This window comes from Brassica rapa, chromosome A05 (genome assembly GCF_000309985.2).
Source record: "Brassica rapa cultivar Chiifu-401-42 chromosome A05, CAAS_Brap_v3.01, whole genome shotgun sequence".
NCBI lineage: Eukaryota > Viridiplantae > Streptophyta > Magnoliopsida > Brassicales > Brassicaceae > Brassica > Brassica rapa.
Window position 1 is genome coordinate 12,747,128 of NC_024799.2, and position 25,126 is coordinate 12,772,253.

The 25,126-nt window shown below is 37.2% G+C and overlaps 4 protein-coding genes across 9 annotated transcripts; all 4 read right to left on the reverse strand.

Moving 5' to 3' along the window:
* Positions 1-3,140: 3,140 nt before the first annotated feature.
* LOC103868651 (long chain acyl-CoA synthetase 2) lies at positions 3,141-8,073 on the reverse strand. Its single transcript, XM_009146730.3, has 19 exons — positions 7,714-8,073; positions 7,232-7,295; positions 7,019-7,108; positions 6,842-6,898; positions 6,695-6,743; positions 6,514-6,590; positions 6,359-6,398; positions 6,166-6,260; positions 5,920-6,087; positions 5,639-5,749; positions 5,469-5,556; positions 5,319-5,385; positions 5,151-5,226; positions 4,882-4,999; positions 4,543-4,791; positions 4,077-4,216; positions 3,788-3,976; positions 3,586-3,705; positions 3,141-3,334 (listed from the first exon to the last, which is right to left on the reverse strand). The coding sequence occupies exons 1-19, from the start codon at positions 7,866-7,868 to the stop codon at positions 3,287-3,289; spliced, it is 2,001 nt and encodes a 666-aa protein (XP_009144978.1). The 5' UTR covers positions 7,869-8,073; the 3' UTR covers positions 3,141-3,286.
* Positions 8,074-9,162: 1,089 nt separating this feature from the next.
* LOC103868653 lies at positions 9,163-11,394 on the reverse strand. Of its 3 annotated transcripts, none has more exons than XM_009146733.3 (8): positions 10,994-11,394; positions 10,698-10,800; positions 10,590-10,624; positions 10,428-10,525; positions 10,246-10,360; positions 10,098-10,180; positions 9,482-10,022; positions 9,163-9,410 (listed from the first exon to the last, which is right to left on the reverse strand). In XM_009146733.3, exons 2-8 carry the CDS (start codon positions 10,757-10,759, stop codon positions 9,349-9,351), a joined length of 996 nt encoding a protein of 331 aa, XP_009144981.1. In that variant the 5' UTR covers positions 10,760-10,800; positions 10,994-11,394; the 3' UTR covers positions 9,163-9,348. The 3 variants fall into 3 exon arrangements, with proteins under 3 accessions (XP_009144981.1, XP_009144979.1, XP_009144980.1); XM_009146731.3 differs by having other exon boundaries at positions 10,590-10,628; XM_009146732.3 differs by lacking the exon at positions 10,590-10,624.
* A 238-nt stretch (positions 11,395-11,632) lies between these two features.
* Positions 11,633-12,711, reverse strand: LOC103868654 (probable calcium-binding protein CML34). The gene has a single exon (XM_009146735.3). It carries the CDS (start codon positions 12,191-12,193, stop codon positions 11,798-11,800), a length of 396 nt encoding a protein of 131 aa, XP_009144983.1. The 5' UTR covers positions 12,194-12,711; the 3' UTR covers positions 11,633-11,797.
* A 247-nt stretch (positions 12,712-12,958) lies between these two features.
* Positions 12,959-24,955, reverse strand: LOC103868655 (phosphatidylinositol 4-kinase alpha 1). 4 transcript variants are annotated; one of them, XR_004458614.1, is made up of 28 exons: positions 23,793-24,722; positions 23,274-23,615; positions 22,938-23,099; positions 22,642-22,809; positions 22,380-22,538; positions 22,184-22,311; positions 21,552-21,855; positions 21,207-21,375; positions 20,889-21,106; positions 20,521-20,679; positions 19,936-20,118; positions 18,955-19,482; positions 18,490-18,849; positions 18,001-18,215; positions 17,462-17,642; positions 17,238-17,374; positions 16,989-17,142; positions 16,457-16,723; positions 15,941-16,018; positions 15,805-15,849; positions 15,100-15,272; positions 14,817-15,012; positions 14,518-14,658; positions 14,201-14,409; positions 13,958-14,119; positions 13,596-13,875; positions 13,270-13,454; positions 12,959-13,022 (listed from the first exon to the last, which is right to left on the reverse strand). XR_004458614.1 is itself a non-coding variant. In XM_018659144.2 (27 exons), the coding sequence occupies exons 1-26, from the start codon at positions 24,720-24,722 to the stop codon at positions 13,617-13,619; spliced, it is 6,027 nt and encodes a 2,008-aa protein (XP_018514660.2). In that variant the 3' UTR covers positions 13,196-13,425; positions 13,596-13,616. The 4 variants fall into 4 exon arrangements, 3 of the variants coding, with proteins under 3 accessions (XP_018514660.2, XP_009144985.2, XP_009144984.2); XM_018659144.2 differs by lacking the exon at positions 12,959-13,022 and having other exon boundaries at positions 13,196-13,425; XM_009146737.3 differs by lacking the exon at positions 12,959-13,022 and having other exon boundaries at positions 13,196-13,454.
* Positions 24,956-25,126: the final 171 nt, after the last annotated feature.

Below are 25,126 nucleotides of genomic sequence, written 5' to 3' on the forward strand. Positions count from 1 at the left end.
GTTTGCAACGGATTGTTCTCAATTGGTGAAGATGGTTTCGGAACCAGAAGAATAGCCAGCTTTTGCAAGTTATTTGGATATTAAGAGTCTGAAAGAGAGATTCATACGATCAGATATTATCCATTTACCAAGGACGAAAAATATATAGGCGGATAACCTAGCACGCAGTGTCAGAAAACAAACGTTTTTCGTCGTTCACATGGATCAACATCTCCCGGTGTGCTTTATAGAGTTAATATGAGTTTGTAATGTTCTCGACAAAAAATAAAGTTTTATAGTTATGCTAAGTTATAACATATTATTATCATATTATTAATAAAATATTCATTGTAAAATTAATTTTTATTGATTTAAATATTTTATATTTAAAATATTTTATTATTTTTACACATAACACATATTCATAAATAATTATTTTGGTGTTTTATTATTTTAGATCTGAATCAATGTAGGATAAGCCATTTATTTAAGTCATCTCGTTTGATTTTAATTTTATGTTTCAACTTATAAAATTTAGTTAAGATAGTTCTTTTTTATTAATTTGCTCTTCTTATTAGTAATAACATCGGTTAAAATTAAAATATAAATTATTGAAAATATATTTATTGATAATTTTTTTCTTAGATATTAAATTACAATGTTGAAAATAACATTTATATGAATTCCGAGTTATTAAAGGTTGATAGTTAGTTACAAATTTGGTGGTTTTTATTTTTTAATTAAGGTTTTCATTTTTCATCGTTGAAAACAAAACAGATTTGTTTGGTTAAATAAATGTTTTTGAATCATGTTTGATTTTAATTATAAGTAAATCCCACCTTTGTTACGTTTATGATTTTTCACATATAGGAAAATCATATATTTTAAAACTGTTCTACGTACACAATACTATCTTATTTAGGTTTTTAATCGACAGTTTTTAGGGAGTAGTGGGTCTTGTTAAAAAAAAAGGGAGTAGTGGACCCTGCATAGTATAAAATTAAAGTAGAAAATTGGTCAGTGAAACATCTATAAACTAATAATGTTAAAACTACACTAAAACTATAATTTTTTTTATTAATTTATAAAAATATTAATTTATCGATATACTAATTGAACCAAAAAAACTTAATTTGAAACTACAAAATTATATTGTTTTATAAAATTTTTTAATATAAGTTAATTTATAAAGTATTAATTTAAAGAGGTTATAATGTAATATGATCAAAAAAACTTAGATAATGAGGCATAAACTGTGACAGATGTTGTTTTTGCCTAAAATGGCGATATATTGCCAACAATATACACATACAATAAACAACAATATACTTACCACACCAAGTATAAACATTATGGCATACTAACATGTATCTTCATTTCCTTCACCACAGCTAAAAACCACGTCCAATGAGGCAAAAACATTATTATTGAAAAATCATATTATTTTGAACACCAAATGCTTATATTAAACTAAAGGTCCAATGGAATAAGACGGTAAACACATAAACGAAAATAATTAAAACATAACGAAGGATAGATATGGCTAAGGAGAGAAAAGACCCATAAAAAAGCTTTATTTGTAATCCTAAAGCCTGCAATCGACGTTGAAGAACCTAACCAATGGGTTTTGATAATAAGAAGTCTGAGAACCTCCATAAAAGATTGCAGCTCTGGGGAAAGGGTCGCAATGCCGTAGTATCTTGCATAATAGTATCGACAGCGAGGAAAGGGGTGAGACGGCAAACAATAAGTTTCACCCGATACAGATTTTGAAATAAAACCCAATCATTGCTTACTATTTACTACGGCCGAAATAACATGATATACAGAAACAGACCACAAAATCCACACAGCCCTCCAAATATAGTAGTGGGTATAAAATAAGCCTAATATTTTTAAAAAGAAGCCGGTCCTGCAATGAAAATATACAACAAACAAACAGTTTAACACAAATGATAACATTCACACTATGGACTTCTCGAACATGGCTGCTTTTAACACCCAAAGAGCCATCCTCAAAACTAACAAAATTAAGCGAAACCAACATTGACATAATTTATAGAACCAAACCTATCACCTTTCAGACAAATGTCAACCCACACATAACTAGATCAAAACTCTGCAGTGAAACTTTCACGGGAACATACCACTAACAGTAAAATACAAGAGTAACCTAAAATTTTACTTTTAAATTTTTTTTCTTTTTTCTTGGCAACAAACGGCTATTCTATTACTCAAACATGAGGTGGTCTGGATAACCAGACCGGAATAGAACAACCAATAAAGCATAGAGATCTGTGAAAAGAGCGAGCATTCCTAGCTAAAGAATCAGCAATTTCATTTTGCATTCTTGGCACGTAGGTGATCTTGAAATCCGAATAGCACATCATGATAATTTGAATGACTTCCAGCTCCGTTGAAAAGTTTGGCCATGCTAGGGGATCATTTATCATCGCGATCAGGTCTTTACAATCTGTTCCAAAGCTTTGGCAGGTTGAATGCTGAAGCATGCTCTCCATCGCCCATTTCAACGCTTCCAGTTCCGAATGTAATGCTGTCTCCCGCCTTCTTAAGTTCTATGTCCCCATAAGTTGGATCTTCCCCGTGTTGTCCTTCCAAACCCATCCAATACCGCTGAATCGATCTGTGGATGTCCATGAACCATCCACCATACACATATTATCCAAGCTTAAGGCTTGTGTTTCTTCAACAATTGGTACATGTGGGGGAGTAGGTATAGAATCCTTAGCATTATACCAAGCCAGACATTCACTCTCTGCATATCTGACTAGTTCCATATGGTTCCTATCTATCCCCCTGAATAGCTTATCATTTCTTATCTTCCAGATGTACCATATTATTCAAGGGTAAGGGTTTTCTATCATCTTCCTGCCTCATAATGGTATTCTTTCTCCAAAAAAAATAACCCATATTGGTGTACATACTTGATATATGGAAAATTTGAGAACCTGACGGTGTTGATGGTAGTGTCCATGCTTGTAATGCTGGTAGGTATTCAAAGATCGTGTGGGTAACAATTTCATTTGGCTTTCCACGTAATTATCACATCGCATATTTCGATGTATTAAATTTTTTGTTACAGCTATCTGCCCTGAAATTAATTGTCATATAAGTTGACGAATTTTCTGTAGCGCGTTCACTTGGTAAAATTCCTTGGTAAAATTTTCTTATAACAATATATAATGTAAAGTGTATCATATGAATAATATATGATAAGAGGATTCGAATACAATGTTGACATATCATACAACTAAAAAAACATCGGAAAATGAATAGCCGTTCGGTTCTATGCTCTGGACGCCTTTGCTTCGGTGTAAAGTTGATCAATTATGCTCTGAAATTAACAAAGTTTAGTTGTGTTAGTAAACAATTAATATGCAGGACATGTCCAGAGTTATTAGTACATTTGCATAGATCACAAATCTGATTCTGGTGATCCATATTATGTGGCATTAAGTCCCGATTTGTTATGTTTTCGTTTACGTATGCATTTACACGTAACATGGAAACGCAAACGTAAATTAATGGCAAAAAAAATCAATCGGACCTAACACAAAAGAAGAAATTGAGTAGAGAAAGGGTCACCTTGTAATGTTTGAGGAGCTGTGGCCTTTTCAACTTGAAAGTTGGAGTTATAAGATCTCTTTCAATATCGAAAAGGTTTGGTTCCAAATGAACCGCTTTTAACATTTCGAACCCTTTAAGCTACAAATACATTAAAAGAAAGACATTATTAAAAGTAATAAATCATTTCAAAATTTAAAATTGGGTAAAAAAGTATACGTACTTGGTATTGCTTTGCGGTAGAGTTAAGCTCATCCAAGAAGTATTTTTGAGCTTTGAGATTTTGACATAGAGATTCAAAATCATTGGGAGATGATTGGTTATTAAGTTTAGCCCAATCTTCAATAGCCTTTCTCTCGGGTACAACCACTGCTACCAGAAAAGACTCGAAACTGTTTCCATAGATCCATATCTATAACATTATTGGTAGATAATATTATTAGATAACACATACTATAAATATAGTATTGAAGAAATGTTGTTTTAACTTAGATATATCACTAAATACATACCTGAGCAATGAGAGGGCATCTTGAGTAAGTGTTCTCGAGGTTTTCGACAGCAACATATTCACCTTGAGACAACTTGAAGATGTTCTTCTTCCTATCTATGATCTTCATCGATCCATCTTCTTGCCATTCCCCAATATCTCCTACAAACATAAAAAAAAGTTAACTGCTTAGAGAACCATTATCGCATTGGGTTTCTTATTTTGTTTTTTTTTTCTTTTTTTTTAAAAGAAGGAACCAATCGCGTGCCGCTACATGTTATTGGGCCCGTAAACAGCACTAAAGACACACCAAAGACGTCTCCTATTTCGTTACTTTTGCATACGTTTTTACTAAATTATGCGGGACCCACGCCTTAAAACCTTTGTTTATATACGGCGATAAATGTGCTCTTATGAGTTCTGAGTTTAAACAGTCAAAAAGTTAACTGCTTATGAGTTCTGAGTTAAGAAAAAAAGATCAACAATACCTGTGTGGAACCATCCATTGATCACGACTTGATCAGTTAGGTCTTGTCTTTTGTGGTAACCAGAGAACATTGAATTTCCTCTAAGACAAATCTCTCCTCTAGCCACATCCCCGGAAAAAGCTTCATAACCCATCTCTGGTACAGAAACTAGCCTTGCCTCCACCGTAGGCATTGGCACACCCACTGTCCCCACCATAGAAAATACTCCTGCTAAAGTCGTGAAGCTCCCTCCACAACTCTCAGTCAATCCTGTCACATTACCGTAATTGAAGTAGGTTTAGCCGAAACCAATAAAGACATTGAGTATACTAAAATATCCGTTTATATATGTAGACTTACCATAACCTTGAGAGAGATTAGAGGCAGGGATGATTCTCAAGAACTCCTCTACATGACGAGGTAAAGGTGCTGCACCTGATAACAACATATGAGCTCTTCCTCCTAATGCATCTTTTATCTGACAATTCAGTTCCAAAATTTGTAAGTCTATTACATATTTTTATCCAAGATATCCTCTATATAGTATTTCAGAAGCATAGATATATAAAAACTGTAATATAAATCTTCATTTTTTAGTAATCTTCTATTTTCCTGCGTGTCACACTGACCTTATCGAACATAAGTCTGTCTAGACGAGGAGAAGCTTCTTCTTGAGACAATCCTTTTCTCATATTCCCCAATTTACTGTACTCACAAGATGATGATACAGACACAGATTCACATTCATATATTTCGAAGGCCCATTGTTCTTATTTGAAGAAACAGAGAGAACTCACTAGTTATAAGCCAAATCGAAGAGTTTCTTGCGTATCAAACCACCAGCTGAGATTTTTTGCATTACACCTAAACTCACAAAATAATTTCTTTAAATTCTTATTAAAAAAACAAGAGAGCGCAAGATTTTTCGATTTGATCAAATCTATTACCAGCATAGAGTTTGTCGTAAACTCGTGGAACACCGCAAAACACAGTTGGTTTCAGTGCATGAACATCATCCATCAAGTACCGAATGTCCTAGAAACAAATATAAGAGAGCAATTTTGTGAAAAGTAATAAAATAAAGGGGTTTAAACTTTTTAAAAATAAATTTGCTTACGCCACGCCAGTATCCAACAGAGGAGCCTCTGGATAAAAAGTAGATCTCCATGACTTGATCATAACAATGTGCTAATGGCAAGTACGAGAAAAACAAATCACTTGTGTCGCACTACAAAATTCCAAAAAATATAAATAAATGTCATTCCCTTAAATATGGCTCTAATCTCTAATGATATTATAAAACGAACGACAAAACGTATTGTTCGTCTCTATGCTAGGGACAACGAAACGAAGTAACGAACATCACAAATGTATGATATTCTTAAAAAGATAAATTACCGATCGATCGGTGACTTGAAGCATTTTATCAATGGATAAAACTTCGACCATAATCGCTGCATTGCTTAAGATTACACCTTTGGGCTCTCCTGTCGTCCCGCTTGTGTACATTATTGTGCATATGTCTGTTTTTTGCTTACGAGGAAGTGTTGTCTCATCCGAGTTTCCCTGAAAACATAATAACCTGGTTACTAGTCAAAGACCCACAAAAAGTTGAATCTTTGGAATAAATAAAAACAGACTAACCATTAGTAAGAACTCATGCCAAGAAAATAACGAAACACATTGGTTCTCAGCTTCTTCCTTTTGAGTAATCGAGACTTCACCAAAGCTCACAATAGCTGAAAGAGAAGATAAAATCATTGGTTCAAACAACATATTAGAATGAATTTTACATCGGATCACTGATTTTTTTTTCCATTAAAACCATCTAACTTACTCTTCAAATTCGAAGAACATCCCTTGCGGCATGCTAAGATCTGCACAAAAGCTCCCAAGAATAAATTAGAAGAAGAAAAAATAACCTTTTCTTGTATGATAAGAAACGTATAATGGAATCTATAGCATGACTGATTCGACCAAAAATGGACTTACGGAGGAAAGTGCCTTCTCTTGAACGAATACCAGCGAAACCTCGGCATGGTTGATGATGAACTCTACAGCGTTTACACCTGTTTCATCCATATAAAAATTTGGATTAGGTTAAGCCTAATTAATTTTCAGATAAATCTTGAACTAGTATTGATTATATGTAATATATGTCCAGGTAACTTACCTAAACTGTCGTATAGAGGTACATAAGTTATCCCTTGGCTCATGCAGGCCTGCAATATAACTGATTAGAGATACTCTATGATAGAGGAAAAAAATATTTAAACCCAAAATTTTATAATTATGAATCAAGCCAAAAGTTTTGTTATACCTCCATCGCGATAATCCATTCTGGACAATTAGATCCGTATATTCCACAACAGTTTCCCTAATCCACAAAAAAAAAAAAAAGAATTTAGACAAACTATGATTTCGCCTATAACTTCCGGTTGATCTATATACATGATTGATTGGAACGAAAACATTATTATAGGAGATAGGAAGGTACCGGATTAACGCCTCGGCTTCTGATTGCTGATCCAATCCGCAATGCAGCATCGTGAGCTTCCCTATATGTGATCCATGTGTATGGACCGACCTATATACACATTATTTCAAATGATATGAAACACATCAAAAATGATATAAATTTGTTGACAGAATAAATTGAAATGAAGTTATTTAGTGGTCAACACTAAAATGTTATATAGCTTTTTTTTACCTTGGAATCAACCGTTACGCGCCGGCCTAACATTTGCTCATTCGGATATTGCTTCACAGCCTCACTGGAACAATAATACATACAAGAAGCAAGACAAGTTCTGTTATTATGTATACAGTATACCCTAGAAAACATATACTTCTGCTGTTCTGTAATGTAAGTTATACAGAAATATATATATTTTTATTATATATTGGTTTCATATTTCTATGTAACTTTTATATTTTTGGATATTGTGTAACCAAATATATTCTATTTTTTTTGTATGATTAATTAAACGATACTTACTTTATAAAGTTCAGTTATAAGTTTTGAAAAACTATTTTTCTTGATATATGTACTTTTAGTTAAACAGCTTATATTAATGCAATAAATAGTATTTAACATTTATCACACATGAATTTTTATTGCTTAGCAGAATTAATCAGCACTGGACCAACAATTAATTACTTTACAATCGTAAAGGGTGTCAAAATCCATACCTAAATAGCTGCCAAGGAGAATCAAGATCAGCAGGAAGATCGAGGAGGCCATCTTTAGCGTATTTACATCGATAAACCGGTCCTGCCGATGGATGCTCTGCGGTGGCTTGCCGTCCTTCTTCCATTATCACCACATGATCAGCAGCTGCAGCCATATGTGTATTAATATTACCCTTACAAATAAAGATGAAACGGGAATGGTGAATGAGGAAGATGAGGAATGTGAATGTCTATTTGAAGATTGAAAAAAACGTATTGAGGTTAATAAAAGTCTCTGTGTATCGGTGGTGAAGTCTGGAGATTGCAGTTATGAGTTAGAGGAAGTGGTTGAGCAATAACTTCACTCTCACAGTTGGTGTATTTCTGACCGGTTTTTAATTGCGCCTTTATTGGGAGTCTATCTTTCTTTGTTTGTTTGTCATCTGTAGAATTTAATATTTTAATATTATATGTGTGTATCTATGTGTTATATGCAAGTAGATTTGGTGGGCTTGAATCTTGTGTTTTCTTTTTCGACTTCTTTTGCTTTGGTGGGTTTGAATCTTAGAAAAAGTCAGAATATAACGAGTAATTAAACCAAACGTAGACTATCTAATTAACCCAATTTTCATGTGACGGATTCATGGTCAAATCAGTTATTACATCCAACCCGGCTATATAATCAATTCATTGTCAAACCCGATCTAACTATCGGGTCGATCCGGTTTTTAAATACTACAAATGACAGTTTGATGAGAGAAGAGATTGACTTCTCTTTACAAAACAACCATTAAAGAGTGAGACTATGAGACCTTCATAATTTAACTATGTTTAGTATTTCATCCGTTTCACAAAGATCTATATTTTAGAGAAAAAAAATTGTTTCAAAAAGATATATGTTTTATATTTTCAATACATAAATTAATTGAAAATTATAAATTTCAAAAAAACATAATAATAATTATAAATATTTTATTGATCAAAAGTTGTGGGAAATAGTTGATAATGTAAAATATTGTATTGGAAACTAAAATTTGATATTTTTTTTAGTAAGTGTGAAAAACCTAAAACATATATATCTTTCTGAAACGGAGAGACTAATAAGCAGAGCAAAAACAAAAGTCTGTCTGTCATAATAGAAGAATGACCAGTGCCGGCGCATAAACATCGGTCTTCTCTGAAGCCGAGGTCCCACGGTCATCTTATGCTCTTCCTCCTCGCGTTCCAGATATCCGTGAGTTAGGCCGATAAATATTCCCAACTCCTTTGTAATGGATTTGGGTCCAACAGTGACGTAAAAAACTGTTTCTTCCGATGTGTCACTTTGATATTAAAACTGTACCAAATTCAAAACCGTTTAAATTCTGGTTTTTATTTAACACCCGTTTTCTAATATGACTATTTTTATAACCATCAATGGTTGGATGTGAGAACAGAATTACTTAACGTGTTAGTGTTACTACAAAGACATGAAAAAAATGATCTCTCATAAACTGATTTTAGTAATACTATATACTAACGAGAAACAGGGCGGTTTCTCTGTTATTACCTGGTGCAGTCCTACTAAACAAATGGTCCAAGTTTATCTATTAGATGGAATAGTACACAAACAATAAACAAAAACCAAGCCAAATAAAGAAGAAACAAGATCATTCTTCACAGCATTGACTGATGAGCCAACAACATCCTGGCGCCACTGTAAACCAACTCCGCATCATCTGTATGCAAAAGTGTAAACCGGTTCAGACCCAACCAAAACATAATTCAGACAAGAATTGTTAGTCCATACCAGTAAGAAGATCGAGGTCGAACTCAGGAGGCACATTATCATCTGACTCAACCGCAGCTTTAGCAGAAGCAATGCCAACCGCTAAACTCTGGAACAGATCTAAACCATCGCTCAGCGACGCAACTGTACCGCCTACTAGGCAATCCCCTGCACCAGTAAGCTTCTTGACTTTGGCTGGGACGGTTGGGAAATGCATCGCAAAAAGACTCGAGCCGTGACTCAATCCCGGTTCAGAAAACCGGTTCGGTGAACATGTGAATTGTACCCTTTTGAACATCTCTCCACTAAGCTTCCGGTTTATGTCGAGAGCCTTATTCGGATTACCCTTTGAGCATAGGAGAGCTCCATTGGAGCCAAGTGTTACAATAACAACTTTAATACCAGTTTCAAGAAGAACCAAAATAGCTGGCTTCAACGCACAGAAAACATCTTGTGGTAAAAGCTTGTTGACTTCTGGTTCAAGGGTTTTGAACATGTTCCTTGCGCAGAGAGTGTTGGCCATTGCTATGAGCTCGTGTTGGTTTGGTGATACTACAGTTACCTATTCAGAAAACAAAACATAAATCCTTTTTTGATTTCACGTAAACATTGACGAGTGTGGAGACATAACACTCACATACTTGGCGATTGAGGCGATTCTCTGGGACTTTGTGACAGACACGGGCTCAAACCAGACAGGAACATTGAACTCTGCAGCCACTTGAAGAAAAAAAAATCTTCGTTAGGAAGAGAGACAATCAAACGGAGGAAGTATTAAGAAGTACATTTGCAAGATGCTTCCAAAGCAAGATCGCTAAGATTGGCATCAATCACAAGGACAGGAGCGGAGCTTATGTTTGGTTCAAACCGCTGGATCCAGTCAGGTGTCAGAAACTTCTCCTGCCAGAGGAAACATTGTAAAACGAACGATAAAGTCATAACTGGCTGAGAATGAGAAGATACGTACAACAGCATCCACACGGGCAACGCCAGCAGCAACTTCTCCGTGAATGTCATATACAAGAGATACAATGGGAGTAGTGATGTCTTCACGTCTCAAGATTCCTGGATAGCTCAAAAGACTTTTCAACTAAATCATGCATCAATCGATTTGCTTATTTAATCTAACCTTCGGTAGAGAGCTGCCAGTCTTTCAATAATACACTGGCTGTGAAAAGAAGCCATATTAAGCTCTCAGAAGAAAGAGTTCAATGAAGAGAAGAGTGTTGAAACAGACCTGGGCCATCGATCCCCAAAGCACCAATCATGAAGGGTCTTATTCCAAGCTTGAAGATGCATTCAGCTACATTTCTCGCTACACCACCAGGTGCAAACAACACCTTTTACAAAACATAAGAAGCATATATAAAACAACTATAGTCACGTCACACACATGAGGTTCGCAAGATCATTGACTTATGATTTGTTTTTCTTCCTTTAGATTCAATCTTATGATTGGATCAAGTATAGACGAGATTTGATTGCACACGAGAGAGGGAGAGAGAGAGAGAGAGAGAGTTATGAGAACCCAACCTGGCCTGGGACGGTGGTTCCGGAGATTGGTGCGGTTGAAGAAGGCTTTGCGTGAACATCCAGAATCAGAGCACCGACTAGGACTGGCGAACCCACATCATCTCCCCCTCCCATTTTCCTCAGATTCTCTCGCTAATTGCTAGTATTCAGTACTCAGTAGCCTCTTCCGACACACAGAATTGATCTCTTTTGTTCTCTTTTGTCTTTTTCTATTTGTCTCTCTTCTAAAAATGTTATGTTAGAAAACTTTAGTCCAAAATACGTAGCCATTAAATTATAATGGGATTGCTGAAAATGATTTAAAACTTGATTTGATTTTGAATCCAAAATATATTTTAATTCAATCAAATGAAAATTATATTTATATCCAAAAATTAAATTTATATTTAAAAATAAACTTTAATTTTTGAAAAAAATAATATTTCACATATAAAATATAATTACATATATAATTAAATATAATTCACTGTTGTCATAAAATATATATAAATTAGTATACATATATGAAAAAAATCAAATCTTCAAATATTAGAAAAGTATTATGTATGCATGGACGAATCACCTAGTTAAATTTGTAAGTTGCAGTATAAGTAAATCAAAATCTTTAAATATTAAAAAGTATTGAATGAATGCGACTAATCACCTAACTAAGTGCAGTATACAACAACATGCACTTGAATTTGTTTATAAAGATAAAAGTACGGTCGAGAAACCTCTAAACCGATGATAATAAACATCAATAAGCTTTACTAATTATTATATAACTAAACACAATTACTACTAAGCAAGCAGATAACTTATATCTTAAAATTCGCCGATTATCATAACCATAAACTCTTCGAAGCTCAGATAACCATTGCCATCTGCATCAACGGTTTTAACCATCTCGGCACATTTCTCTTCAGTGCATTCCTTCCCAAGCCCAATCATGGCTGCATGGAACTCACTGGAAGTAATCTTTCCGTCACCGTCAGCATCGCATAAAGCAAAAGCTTCTTTCAACATTTTATCAACAGATGAAGCAAACTCGTCGGAGCTGAGCTCGCCATCACCATCCACATCAATGTCCTTGAACATTTGTGTGACTTCTTTCTCAGAAATGTTTAGAGAGAAAGCAAGAACCGCTTCACGGAACTCGTCTAGCGAGAGTTTACCGTTTTTGTTCTTGTCGAACTTCTCGAAAATCTGTTTTGCAGACATGTTTTATTATATGCTCGAACTTCTTTTGTTTATAATGTGATGTGTGAAATGTGACATACTAAGTTCTTGTATTTATAGGATTTGACAACCATAAACCAAAAAAACTACAAAATCTAATAGTTTAAGCCATGATTAAATAAAACAAAAATATGATAGAAAATAATAAAATACTAAATGAAAAACTTTTAAAATAGGAAATATTAGAAAATATATGTAGATCTTATCCTGCCTAATGGATTTGTTTCATCTACTTTTTATTTTTGACGACAGATTTGTTTCATCTAATTATTAAAAGTTCACTGTATTTCAATAATAACATATTGTGTAATTTAACTGATGGGCCAACCTAGAACAATATTAACCTCTACCTTCTTATAAAAGAAATAGATTAGATAACAAAATGTTCATATTAACAAAGTTGTCAAAAAAAAAAATGTTCATATTAAGGTTCTTTTCACCAAATTAGATGAATTTTCAACACACGTGAAGTTTGTAAGTTACAAACTTAAAGTGTTTTTAATTTATCTTAGTTATGATAATTTTCAAAACATGGATGAAAACATATTCATATATAATTGTTTTGAGTAGATATGAAAACGTGTCATGCTCAACTTGTAAACGTCCAGAGAAAAGGAGGCAGGTTAGCCCGCTGACCAAGGTTATAAGAAATTCAGAGTAACTGGGGAACAGAGGGCAAGCGATAAAAGAAGACAAGAGGAGAGGTGAGAAAGCTTGATGAAGATCCTCGTTAGTGGTGATTACTGATTAGGGTTTGGAAAGAATCGATTCTTTTTCCTCTTACAAGCCAACACATGTTAATAATATCATACTCCCTCCGTTTCAAAATAGATATGTTTTAGAGAGTTTTTGATGTTTCAAAATAGATGATATTTTCATATTTCAAAGTATCTTTTAACTTTATCAAAAACTGTGTAACCAATTATATTTTGTAATATGTTTTGTAATTGGTTGAATAATTTTTAATTTATATTTTAGTGATACTTTTTAGATAAAAAACAAGTTTCTTAATATTTGTGTCCAACCTAAAACTTCATGTATTTTGTACAGAGGGAGTATCTTTTTACAACATCATTTTCGAGATCGTCTCATTAGGGAAATAACAAAATGGGTCTGCTCCAAACAGGACGATGTGAATACTGAATACGTAAAATGAGTTTTCGTTACAAAGAATCAAGCTTGCACCTCAAGTTATCGAAAACTCCCACACCAACCTTTTTTTGGTCATATCAAAAGTCAAAACCTTAAGAAACCAAAGAAAAAAACAAGAAACTCAAATGTTCACCTTAAAATAAACTACCATTGGAAAGATTCGAAGAGAGGGGAGGAGAGAAACAAGAATTAGCAAACAAGTAAATGAAAAGATAATTCTGATGAATTTTACCTGCAAATTATGCAACTCTGGTTACTTCTCGATGCCTTGTTGCAGATACTGAATCAAGTCGTATCCAGCAGTAGTCCACTTGTTATACGCATCGGTACAAACATGGATCATGAAATGTGCAGCTTCGCGTTCACTCATCTCTGGGTGAAATCTTTTCCTCAGATTTCCAATTGGATCTCCTCTGCTAAAGCAAGGCAATCCACTCTCTAGCATCATTTGCACCGTACTTATGATTCCATCCATGTACCGGCGAGCAGCTAAGTATCCTTTCACGCACAAGCTTTTTATGCAGACAAGAAAATACATGTATCTCTCAGAACAAACATGTTATAAGGACAGATAGGAGGATTCGAGAAAGTTACCTCACAAATTGATGCCATGTTTTGCTTTTCATAACACCTGAGGGATCTAGCAACTGAGTCATTTCGTGACTCAGTTTGAAGTGAGCGCTCTCGAACCTCATGTTTCCACCAGGTGAAGTTTCCAATATGAAACCAAAGTCGATGTGGACAAGTCTTCCCACGCTACATTACCATAACACACATTGTAATGTCCATATCACCAACTGAAAAGAACAAAAGGAGACCGCAGGAGAGGAAACATACTCGTCAAAGAGGAGATTTCCGTTGTGTCTGTCTTTGGGTTGGAGTAAAAGACTAGCCACAGCATAACCGGCACTGCTGATGAGGAAGTTCTCTCGTGCTGTTTCAAAGGTGGCTGAACCGACTGGTCCATAGTCTTGTTGAAAAATCTCATACAAACCCCCGTCCGTTGTTTCACCCATTTGACTTCTGCTTCGTGTATTAGGCACTACCTGTTGATAAAGGAAAGAAAAGAGGTGTGAAATTTTCTGATGCCACCATATCTAGTTTAACCAGCAAGAGAAATAAGTTTCAGACAAACACATTTTAGCCGAGTTTACCTCAATTATTCCTCTCTCGTCGCCAGTTGGGAGTACTCCATATGGAAAAACATAAAGATTAAGACCAACCGCTTGAAATATGTCTCTAAGAAGAGATATCACTTGAAGCGCAAGAACATCTTGTCGGCAATCATCTCCGACCTGAATACAAGAGAGAATCAGACTGACAGCAAACAGATTTATCCTTTTGGGTATTTTGCAAATACTATACGAATCAAGAAACACATGACAGTACAATAGGTTTCTGTCGGCCTACAAATTTAGAAAAATGAATTGTATGAAATCATACAAGGTCTTACCTTGAAAATGCAAGCCTGCGGTTTTACATCACTATGGTCACCATCACGATCAACAACGTTAAAAGTAATCATGATAGGGACTTTGGCAGCTGATTGTAAGGGTATCCCACTGTCTACACGGATACCCCTTACAAGCTTGTTAGGAGCAGTTGGCAAATAAAGGTCATCTCCTTGCATTTCAATTTTCTCCAACTCCCTGCCATAGATAAGTATTAGATTAATCTTGCTTCTAACACATGCAGACCCATCCATAACATGATATGATTTAAGATAACAATTCTACCTCCTGATACCCGCTCTGCGTTCTTCTTTTGGAAGAGGAAATAGCACCCCGGATATAGATGTAACCTTGTCAAAGAAGTCAAACTCTCTAGTGAACATGTCCAAAGCACTGGGAGTGAAACCATCAATGATATGCTGCCGAACCTCCGGCAAAATTTCTTGGAATGCTGCATTCTGTAATTATTCGGAAGAAAGTAACAGGTGAGCTCAGAGTTTTACAGCCGACCAGTTCACAGCTATAGAACAAAGTTTCTACCACCATCTCTGTCCAAACAACCTACTATCCGTCTCACTACATCTTTTTCCAAAATATACTATCCAGGAACAATCTCATGCTAATACAGGGCTATGATCAGTCATGCAACCCATTTTAGAGATCTTGGAGTTATGTGCTTATAAGCAGCGGTCAAAGTGCCAAATCGAGAATATTTGCTGCTTCGTATAACGTGTGAAGAATAACCTAACCAGAGGACTTTGCAGATGTTTTCTGCAGGTCACCATATATTGCAACTCGAAATACTGTTTTGCACAATTATGGCCAGTACATTGTACTAGATGGCAACGCTTTTTAATAGTGTGGACGATTTTTAAGCAATATATCAGCAGTAATATAGATACTCCACTAGCCAACCAGTGTAAGATGCTGACTCCACGTAGAAACAAAGACCAATGAAATATAAGTAGAAAATATAATAATGGGCAAAACCTTATCTATAGAACCCTCCTTTGGTGTTTCCTGAACAGCCTCACCCTGCATTATAAGAAATATTTTAAAATTAACAAATCTCCGCAAAAATTTCAAGCAAAATTAACATCTTGCAATGTCACTATGTTAAACATACCTGCAAATGCCAAATGAGAATATGGGCAAATATGTCGCTTCTTTGGGTAGCTCGAAGAAGATACCCTTCAACCAACCTCTGCATTTAACAATATGAAAATGTTAAACATCTTAGAAACCAGGAAAAGGGAAAGAACTCAAGCAAGGCATCACACAATATCCAGCCCCACTAGAGGTGTAATTTCCGTAGAGTTTGAGGATACTGCGACAAGAAAAACCGCAAGCAATCAAAGGGCCCAATTAAACAAATGACTAGACATGGTTTCCGAAAAGGTGAGGTAGATAATCCAATACTAATCTAATAATAGGAAAATAGTCAGTTTAGATAAAGACCAACACACAAAGGTTTTGATGGTAATCCTTTTTAAGCACCATGGTTGGATAAATTATTCTAGGAAATGGTGCAGTACTCCAAATACACACAAGCTGAATGATATAGTTTAAATAGTTTAGTCCCCAAAATGCTTAGAGTGAAAGAGGAAGGGGGAGACAGAAATATATTGTAGATAAGACTTACCCCTTCATCATAGCGCAGAGACTGCACCAACTGCGGCATGAAGAAAGTAACTCGTTCAGGAGGGTAGGACTCCAGAACTCTTAGGACATATGCCATGACACGTGGATGCCCTTTATAAGCAGGAGTGAGGAATTCGAGAGCCTGTGTAATTGAACAAGCAGCCCAGTGTGGTAGCTGCTGCAACAGCACTGAGTCCTCTTCAACATTTTTGGGTGTAACAAAGTACGGCAATGCCTCAGGAATTGTACGGAGATCTACAATATGTGTCTGCATGAAAGAGTTCCAGTGAGAAAGCTCATATAACATCAGTCATTCAAATAAAAGAAAACTACATTCCCTTCAATAAAATATTCAACTGGAAGTACCATGGCCGACTTTTTTCCAGTTGCACCATGCCTCACTGGTTTTGTGGGATGGTGCAACACCAGCTCAAGTAAACTTAACACCAGAGGTACCGTATTATCCCTCAAACTATAAAATCCTAAAAGATCCGTCTTTCTACAGTCTTAGAGTAGCATCTGTAAATTCATACCTGAACAAGCTGAGTGACTTCGGATTTCACAGCAGCATTTGCCGGAAATCTTGAAGCGACAGATATAGCAATGCGAGGGTCCACTGAAAAGGCGGTTTTAGCATGTTCGGTCCATTTTTCAGAGCTTATTTTCAGCCGCGAATATGGACTGTCCCTGTAAATACGTTGCCAATTGGAAGACTATCAAAAATGTACGTCAAAGAAAACAAGTTAGAAGCGAAAGCGTCATGAAAGGAAACCAAGTTTTACTTTGAACTAATAGGTTGTGCCCATACGTCAAGCCTGTCAGCTTCATGCTGGCAGAGCATTAAAAGCAACTGCTTCCTTTTTTCTTTTCCCACTGTGTAGTTGTCCATCTCACCCCAGACGGGATGATAGTGATCAGTCTGTAGACATGCAGCCAAAATAAACATCATATCTTGCAGAAAACTGTTACCCGGTGAAAGTAGAAAAATCATAGATGGTTACTGTACCACATCAATCAAGTTTCCACTTTCACGAGGTTTTCCTTTGGAATCAGATTGACTTGAATCTGATAGCTCGCTTGACAAAAAGTGAACAAAAACTGAAACAGATAGAGCCTCGCTTTGACAAAAATTCGGAATGTTTACATCATACCACTCTGGCTGATGAGCAAACCAGCCTAAAGAAGTCCTGGAACAAGTAGAAAAGACGTCATTTGTTATTGACGTGCACAAAAATAAAACAAAGGTAAAACAGAGATGATAAAATCGACCTAAGCAACATTGGAAATTTTAAACTCAACTTAGAGATAATAAAACTGCCATGTTAAATGACCATAAAAATAACAGACAATAGCCCGGACAGTTCATGCATTGTGCAAAGGCAGTTCATGTTAAATCCTAAGGTGGACAAAACACTTAGAGAGCCAATGAACATTAGTACATAGTCAAGAAAAGAAAGTAAAGAAAAAAAAAAATGTTTGCCGCCATATCAAAGATGTATGGTGCAACACTCAATGCTTCATATGAAGGAATTAGCAAAAGATAACCTGTATATTCGATCTTCCAATAGCTGAAGCCCAGATCTAAATTTCTGCATATTGCCTTGTGTTTGGCATGAGCAGAACTTCAGTCCAAGGAGCATTAAAGAGAAAAAGGTACCAGCAGCAGCAGGGTGGCGAGTAAAGCACCAGTCAAGGTCTGTACTCCGTTGTAACATCCTACCAAGCAGCAATAGTTGCTCCGTGCTATTATGTCGAACAACCTAAAGAGGCATTGGATAAGAAACTCACTCAAATATCCTTCTATGATTCCTTATTGATCAGTTAGCAAATTCTCAACTGAAACAAAATCACTCCAAGACCACAATTTTGACACCTGAGGTCTTTCATAGATAGAGATATTCGATTTAACTAGTATACTAACGCAAGTCAGCACTAGTAACACTCTAGACTGACTTAACGAATGACTATAAGAATTGAGGTGAACCACCTACATGTTCCTTCTTTATAAGAGAAAGTATAGAGATAAATCCTAACCTCAAAACGGTCAATTAAAAATCCAAGCCATAGTCTGTGCGCGACTATTTGGTCAACAGGATCACTTTCAGGTGATTCTTCTGGTTCCCCAGGGGCAAGATGGGGCCTTAATTTTGCAGCTGGGCCAGAGTACCGCACATCAGACGCAAAGAGTCCTCGCTTTGTATCAATTGTCCATATCCATGCATCAACAAGCTCGGCAAGGACAAGAGATACCAGTTGAGGAGCAGCAGAAACCAACCAGGTCCAAATAAAAATTCCAGTTTCCATAGCATCTGGAGTAGATATATAAGCTGGACACCAACAAAGGAGACGCAGTAATTGAGAAAAGCCTTCCACATTTGTTTTTGACTCAGCCCCCTGATGCAACAATAAGAGAGATTAGAATGTACAACACATAGTAGCTGGTTGATACCCACATATGTGCTCCTCCACCCATCTATACTTTTGATTAGAAAACCTTACCAGGTTTGACAGAAGTAGTGCGGTTGCTTGAGAACAAGTTTCTCGGAATTGCGACTTGTCCACCTCTCCGCCTTTTTCAGCAGTATTAACAAATTGCTGAAGGAGACGCACAAACCGCGCAATTAACATCTCATTAAATGAGTCATCCTCTGGTTGTGGTGCCTGGGAAAATGCCCCAGATATTAATCTTTGAAGGCCACCACCAAAACCACTAGGCGTCGAGCTAGATTGAAAGCCACCAATACTGTTGTACAACCTTCGCATGCCAGCAATTTCTCCAGCATGGTTGCACTTTACCGTTGCACTGACAACACCAGTACCAAGTACCTCCAAGTTAAAGGATTCAGAAACTTTTACGTTTGCCCCTGATGCTGCAGCTGCTGCAGCCATCACCGCTGGAATATTTGCAGTTCTTATACCAGACCAAATTTCATTTTTCCCAGTTCCAATCATTATCTCAGATAAAAGAGAAACGACGTCAGTTGTAGTTTGTGCTCGCTGCCATGTGTTTGCCTTACACAGCTTATCCTGAGGTGCATATTAAAAACCAGAGAAGTAACGTGAAACACTATTAACTCAAAAGGAAATTGCAAGAACAATTCAAAATAAGCATAAATCACTGAAAAGATCCCTGCAATGAGAATATTTGCAAAATTAATCCATAGAACAATAACTTAAGCCCCTAGGTCCAAAGCAATTAAGAGTTTGTACGTGGACCAAGAACAGGCTCATGACAATCTCAGAAACTAACGTAAGAAACTGTAAATGTAAAAGGGACCATGGTACAGAAATAATAAGACAGTAGAAGGAAGTAAAACATGCCACTGCAATAGAACATAGACAGGAATTATATCTCCACATTAGGTCTCTGTTTGAAAATGTCAAACTAACAGATTGAATTGGAGAAATAGAAAGCTGTCTTAAAAAGGAAATTTGAATGTGCAAATAGAAGACAGTATGAGTTGGTAAAAAGAAGGAAACCTGAAGCAAACCCTGACTGGTACATGGAGCATATGAAAGCGATATTATGATCCATTCTCGAACAACTTTCTGGTATAAGGATCGAACAGCAGCAGTCCAAGCGGGATCATTGACAACTGTTGAAGGTGTATTATTATGAACAGAAAACAGTAAACTGTCCAGACACGACGAATGCCAGAGGACCTGCATTTTCTCATTGTCAGTCAACAACGTAGCAGATGGAAAAATTCCTAAAGAACAGTTGAAGAAGGCAAAAGGCAAACATACAGCACACATACAGAAGGCAAACACAGAAAGTCAGGAACAGTAGCAAAATGCAGTAATAAAAGAAACTGAGGGAGAAAAATAAACTACTGGCTGTACAACGGAGAGGAATATGTAGAGGACATTAAACAGTTAAATATATATATGATAAACGTTGAAACAGAAATCACAAAATACTTGAAAATCCACATTAAAAACAGACTACACCACTGGTGTATATGAGGAAATTGATCATATGTTAGAGATCAAAAGAAAGAGAAAAAACAAGAAAATTTTGACTCAGAAACAGAAAAAGAAACCAGAAAATGTACACCCATTTACCTGGGGAAACTTGTCCCGTAGCTGAGTCAATAGGTTCACAGAGATATCTCGAACGTGTTCATCTCTCTGTGACATACTCTTTATGAGGAAACAAGCATGTGCATAGGTTGTCAGTTCTCTATTAAGAGCATCTTTCCCAGTATGAGATATTCGATCTTCCTGAAACCAGATGAAAATTGGTAACATTATACTGTTGGAACTTTTTAAGTGAAGAAGCAGTAAGAAAACAGAAAGGCAGAGCTGGTGTTGGTGACAAAAAGACGAAAATGCATATACAAAGGGGTAGAAGGAATGAATGCAATAGAGTTGCAACCAAAAAACACTTGGCCAAAGATGAGCTCAAACAGTACGACCAGGTATTTACATACCAGCCATGAGACAGCTGTTTCAAAGGATCTATGCACAATTGCCGTCAAACACTGGGAAACAGCAGGAGTAAGATTTGGAGTTTTCAGATATTCGAAGACACAGCTGAAGGCACTTCTAGAAGCAGATACACTTGAGTCACCGTTAAGGATACCCCCGTTGCTAATAAAGCGTATGATTTCTAATAACGCAACAGCAAGCAAATAGGTAGCCTTCACTCCTGAAAGAATTTAAAGAAAGAGAGAAATTCTAAGTATCTAAGATAGCCACACTAAAATCCATCAAGCAGATATGGAACAATAACTCCTTGTTTGTTTTACCAGATATGGTGTTCATTGCTGCAACGTCAACTCGGCCACCTAAGGCAGTTGAAAGAGCAAGTCTCTGTGTTGAAGCTACTTTCTCATTTCCATTTCCTCGACGACTACCAGGATTATGAAGGGCGTTGAGTTCTAATTCGTCTTCAAGCCATTTTACAGAACTAACAACCTACAAAGAGCAATGCTCAAATAGTTAAAATTATATTAAAGAGCAATGCTCAAATAATTAAAATTATATTAAAGAGCAAAAGGATCTCCTGGGAGATGTAGACCCAATATTTAAAAGGCTTATAATAGGGTGAACCATAAATTAAACTCTAAAAATGACCTTCTAGACTGACTTACAAGGGGGGGAGTGCCTTGAGAAATCCGCTGAACAGCAAGAGCCCACTGAGTATTCCACATGTAAGGCCCTCCCACAGCTTGCAAGCCACTCATGCTTCCCGAACTGTTCGCTGAATTGGAGGTTGACTTTACAGCTGGTGTTGGAGCTTTCAAAATAGGAGGTGCTAGACCAAAAAGGGCAATATAGAACCAAAGATTACGGAAAAGCTTCAAAAGTGAGGGTTCCACATCCAAAGTGGGATCAAAATCCGAACATATCTCCGCCACAGCAGGAAGAAGAGGCCCTAAAAAATCTACACCACTCCTGGAAGAAAAGGAAACACTGTATAACTATTCCAGTCAATATGAAGAACAAAAAAAACTTTTGAGGTGGAGAAACATGAAGTGGATATTGTCCAATTATTCTAAGCTTTTAGGAAAATTGTTGAGTGAAAAATGATTATTTTATCTATGATGTTAACAGCATGACCATAACATTGATCATCCCTCATGCAATACTTAGCCCTTGCTAGGAGCGTATAGGCCAGCAGATTTCTCGTAATTTGTACAGATTTTCTTATGTACAAATACTTTATTAGACTAACCATAAACAGTGAAAAAACTCTGTATTTATACAAGCTAAGATGATATACCCGCCACTTTTGGACTCAGCAGCCAGGCCTACATCTGAGCATAATGAAAGCAAACGATGGCGGTAGTCCGATCGCAATTTTGTATCCGTAAGACCACTGGCAATTGTAAGAAAACCTGCAGGAAGAGTCTACAACACAACTGGATCTGTAAGAATCAGTGTAATAGTTAAAACCAAAAACATGCACAGTAACTTACCTCTACACGCTCAGTAGTGGCTTCTGGTGCTGATGTTTTGCTTTCTACAGCTCCTACACTAGACAGTTTGCTCAAGTAACTTCTGGTCATCAGAACTACTGTCTCACGGTAAGACTTCTCAAACCCTAATGTTGCTATGCGAGAAACAGCATCAAGAAGCTGCACAAAATTGGCAAAGATGCATAAATAAATATGTCAAAAGAAATATAAAGATATAAAGTTCGATAAATACAGTATATTATAGTACAAAATGGAACCATACTTGGAGTCGTAAAAAGCTAGGAGTCGAAGCATCACCCTCTTCCAGGCTTTCAATAAAAAGTGGTAAAATCATGTCTGCTACGTCGGGTTTCTTTACAGCAACATTGAGATCAGCAAGCAGCCGTATCACATTTAGCTGCACAGCAGGCACATGCTTTTCTTTATCAACCTGGACACCAAATTATGAGACTTAGTGGAAAGGTAAAATAACAATGAAACATAAGGAATGTAGATAAACCAGCTAAAAGGCAAGGTAAAATTGATTTTCTCCACGTTAGGAGCAAGGACTAGAGTTACCTGTTCTTCATAATCATTTCTTTCACGAATACTTGACGCTAACCCCATAATGAAGGTATCCACTGGAGCTCGGTCCTTGTCCCAGCCAGATTCAATAATCTCACAACTAGTCTTGAATATGCTCTCAATCATAGCCCCTTGATTGCTCGCCCAAGTATCAGGCTGGTCCAACAAACAATTAGAAATACATAGAAACGTTTTTCAGTAATTTAACTTAAAACGAACTATAGTATCTGTCCAAACTTGTGACAGGATGTGTTCGATTATGCTTCTATAGAGCTCCAGGCGCAGTATAGTAGAAAATGCTGCAAGTTTGATTTTGTTTTTTTTAATTACCTGTGAACAGACAGCCAGTACCAATGGTTTAAGTCGGATGAGCAACACACGAAGTGGCTGCCCTCCTCGTGCCACTGCAATCTTTGCAATCCCAGAAAGAAGAGAACCGAACAGCTCTTCACAGGCCTTCATTTTCCGCCAAACAGATGTCAAGCAGGCATCTGCAGCATCTAATAGCAGTGCAAGAGTCTCCAGGACCAACCTCTTAGAAGTTTTTCCATCTGTTTCGAGAGACACTAGGCTCTTGATTTTCATTTTCGCTGCAGCGTGATAAACAGACAGTTTGGCATTGACTCTAGTTTTCAGAACCGGGCCTTGTTCGTTCCAATCTCGCTTTCTTGACTGTAAAAACAGAAGGCAAAAACAGAATCATCATCTCTTCCAAGAAAACGAAATCCATACTCCACTAAAGATCCACCGGTCATGCCAACCCTCGTGAAAAGATGCCAAATTTTTACTTCACCAAGAAATCTGGTCTAATAAGGGGGCCCTAAATTTATAAGGCGAGAAAAGAGATACCTTGAGAAATGCAGACATGGACTGGAGCTGCTTCTTGGCTATAAAGCTCACTTGATCCAGAAGTTTAGAATCAATTTTGACTTTATCCAAAATATGAGTGATGAGTCTAAAGGAAATCTCTTGCATCTCCAAGCTCTCGATGGATTCATCCTCAAAAGAAGCGACTTGTTGTGTAAACACAGGGTTAGAGCCACCACTCCCTTCGCTAAATCCGAAACTCAGCTGATCAACACCACTCTTCCACACGATACTACCCCCATTAACCACCACCGAGGAACTCATAGAGGAGACGGTGGAGGCAGGACTAGACTCCTCAGTTTGGGCAGAGCTGTGGGCGGAAGAAGTCTCGTCCGAGTTCTGCTGGCGCTGGTGTTCCTTGGGGGAGGGGCTCACAACAAACTGATCGAGCAGCATTGTTATCAACTTATCGCCATCAGACTGAAGAATCGAGGGGAAATTCTGAGAGAGCGCGACCAAGAAAGCCTTGGAAATCGACGGATCACCACCATCGCTCTCGCGGCAGCTCGTGGCGGCTATCACGACCTCCCCTGTAAACCTAGCAACCTCGGTGGCGAACTCGGGCGATAGATGGGCCGCACACGAAAGGTAGGTCAAGAAATCGGAATAGAAGGCAGAGATGGAGTGGGAAGGGAAGGAATGCGGCCAGAAGGAGCGGCGGAAGGACGCGGGAACAGCGCTGCTGAGGAAGTCCGTCGCGACAGATTTGGCGCGAGTGTCGGTTGATTCCGGATTCTTAGAGATGATGCGAGCAACGGCTAATACGGCGTTGAGATGGCTTCGAGAAACTCTGGGGGATTCGGCGAGGAGCCATTCGGTTTGGGGACAACGGCCGCATATCCAAGCTAATTTCTCCGAGAATTGCTTTGGATTCTCCGCTATTATGTCGCAAAGCTCCGTCAATGCCTCCATCTCCGATCAGAAAAGGAAACTTTCGCGATCCGATCTGCGTGAAGACGGACTCAAAATCTCGATCCACGAACGACGGAAATGTGAGTGTATAAATTATAAACTGGAATTCGTGGCTCGGTGTAGGAGGAGGAAGAAGAAGAAGCCATGGAAAGGGTTTGAAGGCTCATTGTGACGTCGCCATTCCTCTCTCTCTCTCTCTCTCTGGTTTAATCCTTTTGTCCGTTGCGAAGGATATTTAAAAGGGGTAAATACGTAAAGATACTAAAAGGTTCGACGAGGGATAATGTAATTGAGATTATTCGGTTCGCTTATGAACAATGTGGCTGTATAATAGATTCATGCATGAATTATGGCCGGCCTTGGATGAAAGCTTTTATCAAAGAATAAAATTATGATATACGGTG